Source organism: Manis pentadactyla, chromosome 16 (assembly GCF_030020395.1).
Source record: "Manis pentadactyla isolate mManPen7 chromosome 16, mManPen7.hap1, whole genome shotgun sequence".
Lineage (NCBI taxonomy): Eukaryota > Metazoa > Chordata > Mammalia > Pholidota > Manidae > Manis > Manis pentadactyla.
In genome coordinates this window covers 13,102,819-13,119,616 of record NC_080034.1, presented here as the reverse complement: position 1 = coordinate 13,119,616, position 16,798 = coordinate 13,102,819, and the positions used below count along the sequence as shown (strand labels likewise).

Below are 16,798 nucleotides of genomic sequence, written 5' to 3'. Positions count from 1 at the left end.
TGCATTGTGAAGTGCTAAATTACTCTGCCATGTATTAAATTACTTACTCTGAATCTTCCAATTATACTGAAACACCATCCTTCATTCAGATAGTTGATGCTGAGCTGTCTACAGTGGTCAGTTACTTTCTCACAGTTCTTTCCAGTAAATCCTGGCATACAACTGTAAATACATCAGTGTAAATAAGACAGGTTGCAATTTAAGTGTTTTCACAAAAGCTATTAACAGTCTGACAGAAATAATAAGGCTTTGTTTAAAGTACATACAACACATACTGTTACATTATATTGTCAATCATTAATTTGTCCATGCATACCTGTCTTCTTAGCAAAGGAGCAAAGATTTATCTGTTTACAGGAAATTAGAAAAAACTACATTGTCAGTTAATGGTCTTAATATTTCCTTTTGAGAATTTAAGAGTCAATTCAAATTTGGTCTAAACAGACATTTAATAATATAGGTCTTAAACTATTGGAGTAAATGAGAGACCATCATTGAAATGTGAAAAAAAAAAAGACAAAAGAAATGCTTTATGCTTATCGTACTAGGGCCATTATACAATGATGATGATGTATTAGCAGGAGTTAATGGGTAACAATGTGAATTTGAGGCAGTGTAAAGTGTTACAGTGGATGATAATGGTATGGTCAGAGTTGAGCTAATTACAGAGTTTTGTTTGTTGTCATTTTTGCTTTTAAAATAAAGCAATCTTAGAGAATAAATGCCTGACAATAGCTTTTTTGATTGTAATGTAAGTGTCTGGCATTAAGTTTTTCATTGCTGAGGCATCCATTTCAAAGACTTTCATCTCAAATAAACATATTTCCAGCTGTATGACACGGCTACTCATTACACAAGGTAAGGAGCCTCCGCAACCCAAGAAGTTCCCCGTCCCAAAGCCCTGGGTAACTACGCACGTGCCCACAGGGCAGCTGTAGTCACAGCACTGGTTCTGGTGGGGGGATGTAGGTGGAGGCTGCCACAGTAGTAGGGCCAGGGGACTGAGTGCCCCGGGCATTCCCAGCTCAGAGCACCACTATCCGCAGGCTGAGACAGCCCTGAACAAGTCTGGATTCCAGTTTACTTCAGTTCATTAGCTGCAATCGATAAGGGGCTAAGAGCACATACTGGCGGTCTGCCTCTTTTGCCCTCATTCTCATTATTTTGGGAGACATACTCCTGTACTTTAAATCACACTTCGTAAACGTTCCATTAAAAAGTAAATGGGGCACCAAATTAAATGACGAAGTGTCTTCTCCACTAGAGATTTTAAGATCAAGGAAACTAAGTTGTTACAAGTTGATTTAATAATCAAGTGACTTGTACCATATACTATTTAAAATTTCTTATAAGAAAGCAGGAAAATTTCATAACAGAAGGAATCAAGATCTGTGTCGACACAGATTAACTGAAGTAGCATCAGTAAAACATTTCAGTAATTTATCTTTCTTACTATTCCAGGCACAGCTTTGCATTTCACCTTGTGGAATTAAGTCATTCCTTCATTTGTTACAGGAATAACCATCTATTTTTTTCAGCATCTACTATGTAGCTGCCATGAGGCTAATTACTTTCACAGTATTTAATTTTTTTCTAGTTCAATCTTTATAAACCCTGTATGATATATATTAATACCACTATGCTATAAATGAAGAAACATCCTCAGAGAAGTTAAATAAGTTGTTTTGATTATATCAATAGTTGTAGACCTCTTATTAAAATTAAGAATAGTTAAACTATAAATGTATTGTACTCTGCCACTCCATTGAGAAACTCTGTCAAGATATGTTTACCTTATTTCTCTCTTTCTAAATAGATACAGAAATCATGCCAAAGACCACTTTGCTATGAAAGGTATCACCTCCACCCTTTCCTATTGGGAGTGGGAAGGGAAAGAAGAAAAGGGCACTAAAATATCCTAAACTTTTGGTGGATTGTGGTTAAATATCTCAATATTCCTTTAGAGTGGGAATAAATTGTCCAAGATGAGCTAAGGACATGTGTGGTATTTGGACACATTATTCTAGAGTATGGTTTCTAAAGAGGAAGTTTGGGGCTACTTATTGAATTCATTAATTAAAAGAACTAATATTCAGTCATTAATGAGGTCAGATCAACAGGCTGCTGGGTGAAGAAGATGAGGTGGCAGGAACTCTGAGAACGATGTTCCCAGACAAAGCAGGGTTTACTGGTCATGAAAAATTGGGCCAACGTGTTGGCACTCTCACTGAATACAAAGAAGGAATCTCCAAAACACCATTTGTGACACTTGGCCCAGGAAGGGATAAGTCAGAGGTAGAAGAAACCCAGAACGAGGAAAATTTTGTTGAGTTACAGGCTATCAAGCCTCCAAGTCTCCACTCTCATTCATGGCTTGAAATCTAAGAGGAGCTCCTGCATCTACCATCTGGAAGGAAAATTACATCCTGTCACCTCAGCCTGCAGCCAGGGAAAGAGAAGGCTTAACTAGGACTGTTATCACTTAGGAATTTAAACAAGAGAAAACAAAACCAAAGAAGAAATAAAAGCTAACCCTAGAACAATGGACCCTTTGAGAAATTCTATTATAACAGTGCAAATAAAAATTTCACTTTATAACAGTAAAGATGAAAGATGACAAAGATGAGGCACAATGACCTAAAGGAAGATGAAAACTTCAAATAGATCAAACTTACAGCCCAGTAAGTTAAAGATAGGATTTTTATGAAATACAATGTAGAAGATAATATGGGGAAATAGTACATAAAATTTGATGTGACTTAGTGGCAACCAAAAATTAAAATGGAGCAAAATCAGGGAAGAAATTTTTTTGGAAAAAAAGAAGATAAAAATAATATACATTCAATACAAATAATGAAGTCAGAATAGTCACCTCACTCTTGCCCAAAACATCAGAAGTAATGTACAATTCCTATTTCAGATCATATAGCAGAAAGTGGGAGAAAAGAGAAAATATAAAAATGAACACTTGAAACAGTGAATCAGAATATTTTCAAAAATTGATAAGGACCAAGATAATAGTGTACAAGAATTGAACTATATAAATATCAGAGCACAATAATTTCTATAGTTAATTTTTGGCAATTTAAAAAATACCATACTTTTTATTTTATTGTTTTTCTACATTTTCTTAATTCATATTCAAACTTAAAATAAACTAGATAACCTAATTATACATTACCTATGACATTACAATAGATGTAAATAGTAAGCTTGTGTGATAATTTTCCTAAAAAATTTTTTTCAGGACATGTACAATACCCAATACTTACATTTTAAATGAGAATTTAGTGCTATTATTTCACATCAAAAGACAAGTACTACAATTAATATAGCCAGAGTCATTTATTTAAAAGATCATGAGATAGATATTCTTCTGGAATGTGTAATTAAGAAACTGAGAGAGAGAACACAAACATACAAAAATAAAAATGCAAAAGGGACTAAAAGGAAAAATGGAGACTAGTAACACTAGATATTCCTCTGTGCAAATATGCTAAAAAGCTTATGTCAAAATATTAATTGCCAAAATTGAATGAAAATAAGAATAGATCAATAGAACAAAATATTTGGTGGGAACTAACTATGGAAAATGCTGGGCTTATATATTTACATGGGTAAAGAACTCAAATTTCTGTTACAGAAATGTTTCTCATGGTATGTAAGTATTGATCCTAAGAAAATATATGCCAATTCCCTATTAATTATCAAAAACAATCAGAATCTGGATGCAAAGACCTCAACAATTATGACAAAAATAATTACCACCAAACATATTTGAAAATAAAATAACTATTTTATCCATTGACACAAAATCCTACACTTAGGAATTTATCCTGAAGAAATAATCAGATATGATACATGTATATTTATATTCATATTTCCCCAATGATATTTCGGTCAATACCTACAAAAAGGAGACAACGTGTGATGTAAGAGGTCATCCTAGTCTATCACACTTCCCATACTATCAATAATCCACGGGCACGATAAACAAGAAGCTGATAATGATTCCTCTCCAAACTGTCCATCACAAGGGACTATGTTCACAAATTTGATTCTCATTGTATATTTGATAATTTATTTTATGTAACTAATTTAGTACTATTTCAGTATTTCTTCCTCCTTTCCTTCCTTCCTTCCTTCCTCCTTCCCTTCTTTTGTTTGCTCCTCCCTTGTTTTTTCTTCCTTCTCTCCTTCCTTTTTATTTTGACTAAATAATGGATGTATTTTGTGTATGCTATTACTCTGGAAATGAGAAGAAACATGCTATTCTCAGGCAACTGCAAGCAGCTCTACATGACTAGACCTCTAAGTAGCTGACAAGAGTAGCAGAAATGAGAAAGGAGAAAGAGATCATGAAGGAATTTGTGAGTTACCAAATTCCCCAAGTACTAAAAACTTGGGAGTAAAAATCATGGATTGGTAGTGGGGACCAGTATGAACCAAGGATAATCTGCCACTAAAGTGAAGACTACAGTTCATTTAAATCTCTGTAAACGGAGTCAAAAAGAGTGGGATTGATTGAGAGTGTCCAGGGAGACAGGTGTCAGGTTCACATTTAGCTATGAAACCAGGGTGAAGGTCAGCCTTGCCTGCTTCTCTTCAAAACTGCTGTCCCCTTGTTACCTGCCATCCCCTTGTACACATGGGGTCTTCCCAGTCCACGCTGCTGCTTACGCTTCTCCACCTCACACTGTGACTGTTTCATAAGCCACTGAGCCACAGGACCAAGCTTTCCTGCTGGTTTTACTGTAACAGCTGCCACTCTTCCCAGAACAGTGCACATACTTTATGGTTCAGGTCTCCCAACGTGTTCTACCCCAACCCAGAGCTGGTGCCCAGCTTTCTGCTATTCATGCCAATATCACTGTCAGCCCAGGCTGCCTCTCAGCTTCCACTGCCCATGGCTTTGCTGACTTCACTGAAAACGTCTATTACTCAAACCTCTGCTGTAATGTAGCTAGGCAACTGCCCTACATCTCTGGAGATCTATACACTGAGAAGATTCCCACAGTAGAGGTCTACACGCTCAGGTCCTTTTGGTTTACACACAGCTCTTTACAGTCAGAAGCTCCGTGGATAAATCCAGATACTGCTGTTCATTTCGACCCTTGAGTTGAATTCTTTTTGGAGAGGGAAGTTTCCTTTTAGGGTTCCACAGACCCTCTTCTCTTTCTTTTCTTTCTTTCCCCTTCTGTCCTTCCTTCCCACTGACATACATTTCTGAGTTCCACATATATTACCTTCTATGCATGAATGCAAGTAGTCATGACTATAGTGAAATACTTATAGCAGAAGGTGTACTAGATCATATTAAAACCAGTAATGCACATGCATACTTAACTTCAGTTTTAACTCCATACCATAGAGCTACATGCCTCCACTCTAGCATCCTCAGTACATGACATGTAAACTATCTGATCTCATCTGGATTTGATTCTGAAATGTGATGAAAAGCACACATTTTAATCTTCATTTTTAACACCTTTTTCTTCATATTCTCCCTTTGAAAGTTTTATTTAGTCCATTTTGTACTTAGTAAGAATATTTTCCAATTATCTTCTTCAGATAGATAACCTGGATGATAGGTTTTTTGACTATCTGCATATACATAAATTTTTTCTTTCACTATCTAATATAGTCAGGTGTAAGATTTGGACAGGCAATATTTTGATGTAGTCTATAGATGTTTTCTACTGTTTCTGAAGCCATAAATGCTATCCTGCTGGCTTGAAGTTACCATTGCAATAAACAATGTGATACCACTCTGATTACTTTTCCTTGGTAGGTAAATTGACTTTTCTGCCTTGAAGCTTGATAGTTGTTTCACCATGTGTCTTTTATAATCAATTTAGCTTCAACAGAGAGCCTTTTTATATACAAATTCAGTTATTTCTCCAGGTCAGAGAAATAGTCTACAATTTGTTTAATTATTGCTTCTCCTCTTTATGTTCTTTTTATTTCTAGTGATGTTATCACTCACAAGTTAGGTGTGCTTGATCTATTATTTTCCAAGATACTCAACTTTCTTCATCATGATTCATTAACTAATTCATCCTTAAGCTGCTACTGTGGATAGTTATTTTGCTAGGCACAGTACATATTTTAGTGAACAAGTTTCCTTCCCTCATGAGGTTCATCTCTCAGTGGGAGAGGAAAGAAAATGAATTAGATACAGAATACTTGAAGCAGATAAGAGTGTATAGGAGGCTCTGGTGCTAACTGGTTTTCCAAAGCTTGCCAGGGACAGCTTCATGGGCAAATTACTATTTCATAAGACAGAAAGAAATTTAGGGAGAAAGTCACAGAAGTCAGTCATTGTAAATACGGGCAGAGGGAAAAGAAATGTCTTTCAGAGCACCACGTTCTCAGAATATCCAATGTATTTTTTGTACAAAACTGTCATTTTATAATAAAAAATGAAAGGATTAGGAAACAGGAAATATTTTTGTGAGATTGGGAGTTAAGAAGAACCTAAATGATTGAGACAAACACACTTAAGGTGTTATTTTTCATGGTAAAAAGGGCGATGATACACAGAAAAGCACAGAAGACCTGAAAAGATACATGTAAGCAAAGGAAAAAGATGATGAAAATAAAATATTTTAGTGGAAAAGCTAGAAGAAAATAAAGCATGCTTTTTTTCTTTCTCCCCTCCCTAAAATGATTTATTATAACTGCCTGAAATGTCCCTCCATTATTGGGTTGCATTTGCCCAATTAAACCAATATTAATTGGACAATTAGCTCTACTATTTCTTGGAAAGAGGATCCCAAACTTTGTTCAGTGCCTTATGGAATGCATGCTACTGATTTTAATGAGAAATGCCAGATCCATTGGGGACAGAACACTGAACAAAACAGAATAATGACAGCTCATCACCATCATTTTGATAAATACTTCATGTAACATCGAAATACTGGTATTTACTACAGTTGTTTCTTTCTGAAATGTAGATAATTCACAAAAATAAAGAAAATAAATGAACCTAAGTATTTAGTGTATTTTAAATATGTTTTTAAAATGGTTTTTCAAGATATCAAGAAAACATAAATTTGATAGAATTAAAAATTAGATGTGCAACGTTTTATAAATGATTGGTAGAAACATTATTAAAGTAATTTATTAAAATAATAAAGTAACCACTCCATAAAATGAAATAAATTAAAATTGAAAGTTGAATATTATTTGATTTTTTTCAAAGACAGTATGCCGAAAATGTCTTTTGTGAACTGGGAGTATATTCTTACTTGACGTTTTCTAGCTGCTGAAATAGCTCCTCAAACTGTACCATTGCAGGAGATGGAAAGTATATAGTTACAAAGCCAACTCCAAATAATTTTCTCTGACTTTGTTATCTTGAAGTACTCCCATCACTTGTTTGAACACTTGGAGAAGGTTTGCACTTTCTTTTCAGGGCCTTAACCAGTCTATTATAAGTGAGTTATAATTTTTGTCACAAATAAAGCATTTTGGTCACTTCTGTCCTTTGGTTTCATCATCTATAGATGGAGATTTTGATACAGTTACTTGTAGCAGTTTCAGTGCTGTGATGTGCCTATGCCATGCCTTGGGAACAACACTTTAAATAAAGACTTCTTCTTACAGTAGAAGCTTTACAATACCGCTGTATGCTTTCTTACTGTGTCTTGTATGCACATAGACAAATGTGAAACTTATGGATTACACATTTCATCAATTTATCTTTCTTGCATAAAAAGGGATGCTGAGTCATTATCTGAGTCTCAATACATAAATGATTTATATTTCATATTTCTTTAAGCTTTAAAGTTATTATGTAAAAATATCTGTATTTTGGTAATTAAAATTCACATGGATATACTTTGATCATAGAATATAGACAGCCAGTATTAAAACAGCACTCCTCTTCCTTCCTACATACACATTAGACTATGGGGCAGGGAGAAAAACATATATACACAAAAACATAATGATGATGATAATTGCTATAAAAAACAAAGCAAGATTAAAGTGGAGAGAATAATAGAGAACAGTGACGTTAAGAATGTTTATCAAGGGGCGGAGCCAAGATGGCGACTTGAGTGGAGCAGCAGAAATCTCCTCCCCAAACCACATATATCTATGAAAATAAAACAAAGACAACTCTTCCTAAAATAGAGACCAGAGGACACAGGACAACATCCAGACCACATCCGCACCTGCGAGAACCCAGCGCCTCGGGAAGGGGGTAAGATACAAGCCCCGGCCCCGCGGGAGCCGAGCGCCCCTCCCCCCAGCTCCCGGCGGGAGAAGAGCAGGCAGAGCGGGAGGGAGACGGAGCCCAGGACTGCCGAACACCCAGCCCCCGCCATCCGGGCCAGAGGGCAGACACAGTGCATGCGTGGGGTCCTGGATACTAGGGAAACAGGGCAGCAAGAACAGTGAGCGGGCACGAGAGGCCTGGTGCCCAAGGACATAAGAAAAGCGAGCAGCCATTTTTTTTTTTGGCTAGTGCTTTTTGGGAGTCTTAAAGGGACAGGGACCCCAATACTAGGGAAACAGGGCAGCAAGACTGGTGAGTGGGTGCCTGAGGTCGGCACCTGAGGACAAAGAAAATCAAGCGTTTTATTTTTTGTTGTTGTTGTTGTTTTGGTTTGGAGAGTGCTTTTTGGAAGTCTTAAAGGGGCAGGGCAGGACACTTAGTCCAGAGGTAGGGAATCTGGGGATCTCTGGGCACCCTAACCCCTGGGCTGCAGGGAGCAGGGAGGCCCCTTACGGAGATAAATAGCCTCCCAGCAGCTCCTGCTCCAACGCGACTCCACCATTTTGGAGTAGCTGCCCGAGCCAGGCCACGCCCACAGCAACAGCGGAGATTAACTCCATAGCAGCCGGGCAGGAAGCAGAAACCCTGTCTGCGCGCAGCTGCCCAGCACAAGCCACTAGAGGCCGCTGTTCTCCCAGGAGAGGAGGGCCACAAACCAACAAGAAAGGAAGTTCTTCCAGCCGTCACTCGTCCCAGCTCTGCAAACTATTCCTATCACCATGAAAAGGCAAAACTACAGGCAAACAAAGATCACAGAGTCAATACCTGAGAAGGAGACAGACCTAACCAGTCTTCCTGAAAAACAATTCAAAATAAAAATCATGAACATGCTGACGGAGATACAGAGAAGAATGCAAGAGAAATGGGATGAAGTCCGGAGGGAGATCACAGATGCCAGGAAGGAGATTACAGAAGTGAAACAAACTCTTGAAGGGTTTATAAGCAGAATGGATTGGATGCAAGAGGCCATTGAAGGACTAGAAACCAGAGAACAGGAACGCATAGAAGTTGACAGAGAGAGATAAAAGGATCTCGAGGAATGAAACAATACTAAGAGAACTGTGTGACCAATCCAAAAGGAAAAAAATCTGTATTATAGGGGTACCAGAAGAAGAAGAGAGAGGAAAAGGGATAGAAAGTGTCTTTGAAGAAATAATTGCTGAAAACTTCCCCAAACTGGAGGAGGAAATAATCGAACAGACCACGGAAATTCACAGAACCCCCAACAGAAAAGATCCAAGGAGGACAACAAAAAGACACATAAAAATTAAAATGGCAAGGATCATGGACAAGGAAAGAGTTTTAAAGGCAGCTAGAGAGAAAAAGGTCACCTATAAAGGAAAATCCATGAGGCTATCATCAGACTTCTCAACAGAAACCCTTACAGGCCAGAAGAGAATGGCATGATATACTTAATGCAATGAAATAGAAGGGACTTGAACCAAGGATACTGTATTCAGCACAACTATCACTTAAATATGATAGAGAGATTAAACAATTCCCAGACAAGCAAAACTTGAGGGAATTTGCTTCCCAGAAACCACCTCTACAGGGCATCTTACAGGGACTGCTCTAGATGGGAGCACTCCTAGAAAGAGCACAGAACAAAACACCCAACATATGAAGAAAGGAGGAGGAGGAATAAGAAGGGAGAGAAGAAAAGAATCTCCAGACAGTGTATATAACAGCTCAATAAGCGAGCTAAGTTAGGCAGTAAGATACTAAAGAGGCTAACCTTGAACCTTTGGTAACCAAGAATTTAAAGCCTGCAATGGCAATAAGTACATATCTCTCAATAGTCACCCTAAATGTAAATGGACTTAATGCACCAATCTAAAGACACAGAGTAATAGAATGGATAAAAAAGCAAGACCCATCTATATGTTGCTTACAAGAAACTCACCTCCAACCCAAAGATATGCACAGACTAAAAGTCAAGGGATGGAAAAACATATTTCAGGCAAACAACAGCGAGAAGAAAGCAGGGGTTACAGTACTAATGTCACACAAAATAGACTTCAAAACAAAGAAAGTAACAAGAGATAAAGAAGGACACTACATAATGATAAAGGGCTCAGTCCAACAAGAGGATATAACCATTCTAAATATATATGCACCCAACACAGGAGCACCAGCATATGTGAAACAAATACTAACAGAACTAAAGGGGGAAATAGACTGCAATGCATTCATTTTAGGAGACTTCAACACACCACTCACATCAAAGGATAGATCCCCCGGGCAGAAAATAAGTAAGGACACAGAGGCACTGAACAACACAGTAGAGCAGATGGACCCAATAGACATCTATAGAACACTACATCCAAAAGCAACAGGATATACATTCTTCTCAAGTGCACATGGAACATTCTCCAGAATAGACCACATACTAGGCCACAAAAAGAGCTTCAGTAAACTCCAAAATATTGAAATTCTACCAACCAATTTTTCAGACCACAAAGGTATAAAACTAGAAATAAATTCTACAAAGAAAACAAAAAGGCTCACAAACACATGGAGGCTTAATAACATGCTTCTAAATAATCAGTGGATCAACAAACAAATGAAAATAGAGATCAAGGAATATATAGAAACAAATGACAACAACAACACAAAGCCCCAACTTCTGTGGGATGAAGTGAAAGCAGTCTTAAGAGGAACGTATATAGTGATCCAGGCACACTTGAAGAAGAAAGAACAATCCCAAATGAATAGTCTAATATCATAGTTATCGAAACTGGAAAAAGAAGAACAAATGAGGCCTAAAGTCAGCAGAAGGAGGGACATAATAAAGATCAGAGAAGAAATAAATAAAATTGAGAAGAATAAAACAATAGAAAAAATCAATAAAACCAAGAGCTGGTACTTTGAGAAAATAAACAAAATAGATAAGCCTCTAGCCAAACTTATTAAGAGAAAAAGGGAATCAACACAAATCAACAGAATCACAAATGAGAATGGAAAAATCATGACAGACTCCACAGAAATACAAAGAATTATTAAAGACTGCTATGAAAACCTATATGCCAACAAGCTGGAAAACCTAGAAGAAATGGACAACTTCCTAGAAAAATACAATCTTCCAAGACTGACTAAGGAAGAAACACAAAAGTTAAACAAACTAATTACGAGCAAAGAAATTGAAGCGGTAGTCAAAAAACTACCCAAGAACAAAACCCCCGGGCCAGACGGATTTACCCCGGAATTTTATCAGACACACACAGAAGACATAATACCCATTCTCCTTAAAGTTTTCCAAAAAATAGAAGAGGAGGGAATACTCCCAAACTCATTCTATGAAGCCAACATCACCCTAATACCAAAACCAGGCAAAGACCCCATCAAAAAAGAAAATTACAGACCAATATCCCTGATGAATGTAGATGCAAAAATACTCAATAAAATATTAGCAAACAGAATTCAAAAATACATCAAAAGGATTGTACACCATGACCAAGTGGGATTCATCTCAGGGATGCAAAGATGGTACAACATTCGAAAATCCATCTACATCATCCACCACATCAACAAAAAGAAAGACAAAAACCACATGATCATCTCCACAGACACTGAAAAAGCATTCGACAAAATTCAACACCCATTCATGATAAAAACTCTCAACAAAATGGGAATAGAGGGCAAGTACCTCAACATAATAAAGGCCACCTATGAAAAACCCACAGCTAACATCATACTGAACAGTGAGAAGCTGAAAGCTTTTCCTCTGTGATTGGGAACTAGACAGGGATGCCCACTCTCCCCACTGTTATTTAACATAGTACTGGAGGTCCTAACCATGGGAATTAGACAAAATAAAGAAATACAAGAAATCCAGATTGGTAAAGGAGAAGTTAAACTGTCACTATTTGCAGATGATATGATATTGTACATAAAAAACCCTAAAAACTCCACTCAAAAACTACTAGAACTGATATCAGAATACAGCAAAGTTGCAGGATACAAAATTAACACACAGAAATCTGTGGCTTTCCTATATACTAACAATGAACCAATAGAAAGAGAAATCAGGAAAACAATTCCATTCATAATTGCATCAAAAAGAATAAAATACCTAGGAATAAACCTTACCAAAGAAGTGAAATACTTATACTCTGAAAACGACAAGTCACTCTTAAGAGAAATTAAAGGGGACACTAAGAGATGGAAACTCATCCCATGCTCGTCGTTAGGAAGAATTAATATCGTCAAAATGGCCATTCTGCCCAAAGCAATATACAGATTTGATGCAATCCCCATGAAACTACCAGCAACGTTCTTCAATGAACTGGAACAAATAATTAAAAAATTCATATGGAAGCACCAAAAACCCCAAATAGCCAAAGCAATCCAGAGAAAGAAGAATAAAGTAGGGGTGATCTCACTCCCCAACTTCAAGCTCTACTACAAAGTCATAGTAATCAAGACAATTTGGTACTGGCACAAGAACAGAGCCACAGACCAATGGAATAGACTAGAGAATCCAGACATTAATCCAGACATATATGGTCAATTAATATTTGATAAAGGAGCCATGGACATACAATGGGGAAATGACAGTCTCTTCAACAGATGGTGCTGGCAAAACTGGACAGCTACATGTAGGAGAATGAAACTGGACCATTGTCTAACCCCATACACAAAAGTAAATTCAAAATGGATCAAAGACCTGAATGTAAGTCAAGAAACCATAAAACTCTTAGAAAAAAAAATAGGGAAAAACCTTTTAGACATAAACATGAGTTACCTTGTCTTGAACATATCTCCCCGGGAGAGGAAAACAACAGCAAAAATGAACAAGTGGGACTATATTAAGCTGAAAAGCTTCTGTACAGCAAAAGACATCATCAATAGAACAAAAAGGAACCCTACAGTATGGGAGAATATATTTGAAAATGACAGATCTGATAAAGGTTTGACATCCAAAATATATAAAGAGCTCACCCACCTCAACAAACAAAAAACAAAAAATCCAATTAAAAAATGGGCAGAGGAACTGGACAGTTCTCCATAAAAGAAATACAGATGGCCAAGAGACACATGAAAAGATGTTCCACATCGCTAATTATCAGATAAATGCAAATTAAAACTACAATGAGATATCACCTCACACCAGTAAGGATGGCTACCATCCAAAAGACAATCAACAACAAATGTTGGCAAGGCTGTGGAGAAAGGGGAACCCTCCTATACTGCTGGTGGAAATGTAAATTATTTCAACCATTGTGGAAAGCAGTATGGAGGTTCCTCAAAATGCTCAAAATAAACTTATCATTTGACCCAGGAATTCCACTCCTAGGAATTTACCCTAAGAACGCAGCACTCAAGTTTGAGAAAGACAGATGCACCCCTATGTTTATCGCAGCACTATTTACAATAGCCAAGAATTGGAAGCAACTTAAGTGTCCATCAGTAGATGATTGGATAAAGAAAATATGGTACATATACACAATGGAATATTACTCAGCCATAAGAAGAAAACAAATCCTACCATTTGCAGCAACATGGATGGAGCTAGACGGTATTATGCTCAGTGAAATAAGCCAAGCAGAGAAAGAGAAATACCAAATGATTTCACTCATCTATGGAGTATAAGAACAAAGGAAAAACTGAAAGAAGAAAACGGCAGCAGAATCACAGAACCCAAGAATGGACTAACAGTTCCTGTGTCGTGACCTCCAATGAGTTCTTCACAATGATATAAAGGGCATATCAAAGTGTGGGCAAAGGGTCTGTTTATGTTTATACAGAGGATCAAAGCCCAATTTGGCTACCCAGAAAAAGAACTAAGATATGATATGAAGAAGAAGTTCCAACATCAACATACTCTGGAAGAGTCATTCTAGAAGATGATCATCAAAAAACGTCAACAAAGATCCTGGTGCTGTTGCAGCTGTAGCTGCATTCATCCCACCGGTTCCTGGACTTGCCATTGGAATGAAGAGGGAGATATCTAAGCTGGCCTGTGCATACAGTAAAACAACAAATTTGACTGGATCTGTACTGTCAGAACTCAACCAAGAATTAGGAGAAGTGCAAGTTGCAGTGCTCCAAAATCTTGAGACTACAGACTATCTACTGTTAAAAGAACATATGGGATGTGAACTGTTTCCAGGAATGTGTTGTTTTAAATTGTCTGATTTTTCTCAAACTATTCAAATTCAGTTAGACAATATCCATCATATCATAGATAAGTTTTCACAAATGCTCAGGGTGCCTAACTGGTTTTCTTGGTTTCACTGGAGATGGCTGGTCATTGTAGTTCTGCTTTGGTTATGTAACTATACTCCTATTATGTTAATGTGTGTGCGCAATTTAATTAGTAGCTTAAAACCTATACATGCTGAAGTTACTCTACAAGAAGATATGTCAAAGAAATAATCAATCTTCCCATGTTTTCTTCCGCCTGCTACTTCTATAGCTTTTCTTCTTCCTTCCTAATTACAACCCTTAAACAGAATTCGTGCCTCAGATCGAATTTACCGAGTATCATAATTCTTCCAAGGTAAAGATACCTCAAGACAAATGCTGGGCAGAAAAGCCACAGGGCATAAATCTGCAAAGAAGTAAAAAGCTAACCTTTTCAAACAATATTGCTTCTCTCTCACTTACCAACTTTACATTTACCTATATGGCCCCGGAAGATGACTGGTTAGCCAGAGACGGGTAAGATTCCTCAAGGGAGGAAAAACCTAAGACAGGCACAGTTGCAGGGGGCTATCAGGTGAGAAATTGGGGATCAACAAAGGTGAGGCTTAGAACCTCACCCCCACTGTTTTGAGAGAAATCTTCTGCATCTGTGGATGTTTTGTTGCCCTTGTCTAGCTTGGATTAATAGTTAGCCTATAGGCACACACCTGATCATCTACATTTGCCCTCTTACAGCACTAAACTATGTTTTCTACCTTTATCTTGCATCTACCTACCACTTCAGCATTTTATTAAAAATAATAATAATAATAAGGGAGAAATGTGGGATTCACATATAAATCAAGTATAAAAATCAAACGAATATTCATATCTGACCTGATTGTTTGTAGTTCATAATGCGTGATCAAAACTGAAAGTTTCTTTGATGACTGCCCTTGTACTGTTCACAATGTAAGAACTTATTCACTATGTAAGAATTTGTTTACCATGTAAGAACTTGTTCATTGTGCTTCAGAAGATTGGAGACTGTTGAGAATTAGGGTTGGGGTGGATTAATGATTGTGCATTGAGTCCCCTATACAGAATTTTATTGTTGTTAACTGTTAACAACCATTTGATCAATAAATATGAGAGATTCCCCCTCAAAAAAAAAAACATGAATGTTTTCTCAAGATTGGCAGGAAAGAAACCTTTGAGGAGTTGACATTTCAGTGAAATGAACCTCGAGTTCACAGAGTTTCTGGGGAAAATGTTCTTTGCATAGGAGGCCAACAAATACGTAGGCTTGAAGCAGGAGTGCTTCAGATATTCAAGAAACTTCTTGAAGCCCCAAGCGGCAGGCATTGAGAAATCAAAGGGAACACGTGGGAAATGATGGTGGAGAAATAGGCAGGAGCAAAATATGGCTAGACTTACAAGCTTTTAAAATACTGTAGATTTTATTTAAATGTTGTGGGAACCCATTGAATAGCTGTGACAGGGAAACATGGTTTTAAAACAAATACACTCTCTTGTGTGGAAAAGATGATAAGGAATCCCACCATGACAATTATGCTTTATTTATAGCTTTCACCATCTAAGGTGATGGAAACTCTGTCTTCTAATTGCTCAGCCAACAACTACAGAGACTTTATATTTATACCTTTTCTGTAACGGAATCTAGCATAAGGAATATTGTATTGATTCCATTTTAAAAATATATCCATAAACCAATCACTTCTTTCCACATCCTCTCTTCCATCCTTGTCCAAATCCCTATCTTCTACAATCTAGATTATTACATTTACTAAACTACTCCTAACAGATCTCTTTGCATCTATCTATGCCTCTGTACAGTCTCTTTTCAGCAGAACAGCCAAAGTTTCATTTCAAAATATAAATGAGATAGTGTCACTAATTTGTCAGCAATACTGAAATATTCCCTATTTTACTTAGAGTAAAATTCAAAGAGCTTAATGTGGCATGAATAGTTGCAATAACCCTATCTCTGGTTCCCTCTCTATCTTCACTATATCCCCTTGCTTTTTCCTGACCAGTCATACTGTCTTTATTAATATGATCTGAATAGGGAATTTGCATTGACTTCTCCCCCTGCCATGGGCATTCTTCACCCAGAGAGCAGCAGATTCCATTGCCTCACTCAAATCACTGCCCAAATACTGGTTTTCTCAATGAGATTTCATTCACTATTCTACATATGCTTGAATGAAGAGCCAAAACAAGGAGATCAAGTGGGGGAATACTGAACTGTTTCAGATGAGAATTTTTTGGTTTGAACAAGGGTATGAACTTGATAATGATAAAAGTGTTCATATCCATGATATATCCAAAGCCTATATTATGGGAGAACTTACAGGATTTCCT

At 37.2% G+C, this 16,798-nt stretch overlaps 1 protein-coding gene across 1 annotated transcript in view; it reads right to left on the bottom strand.

Annotated features, from left to right (window-relative positions):
- EYS (eyes shut homolog) overlaps nucleotides 1–16,798 on the bottom strand; it is a 1,412,275-nt gene that overhangs the window by 1,329,968 nt on the left and 65,509 nt on the right. Inside the window, 1 exon segment of the mRNA XM_057494276.1 lies at nucleotides 48–162. Within this exon segment, the coding sequence (XP_057350259.1) occupies nucleotides 48–162 (115 nt within the window).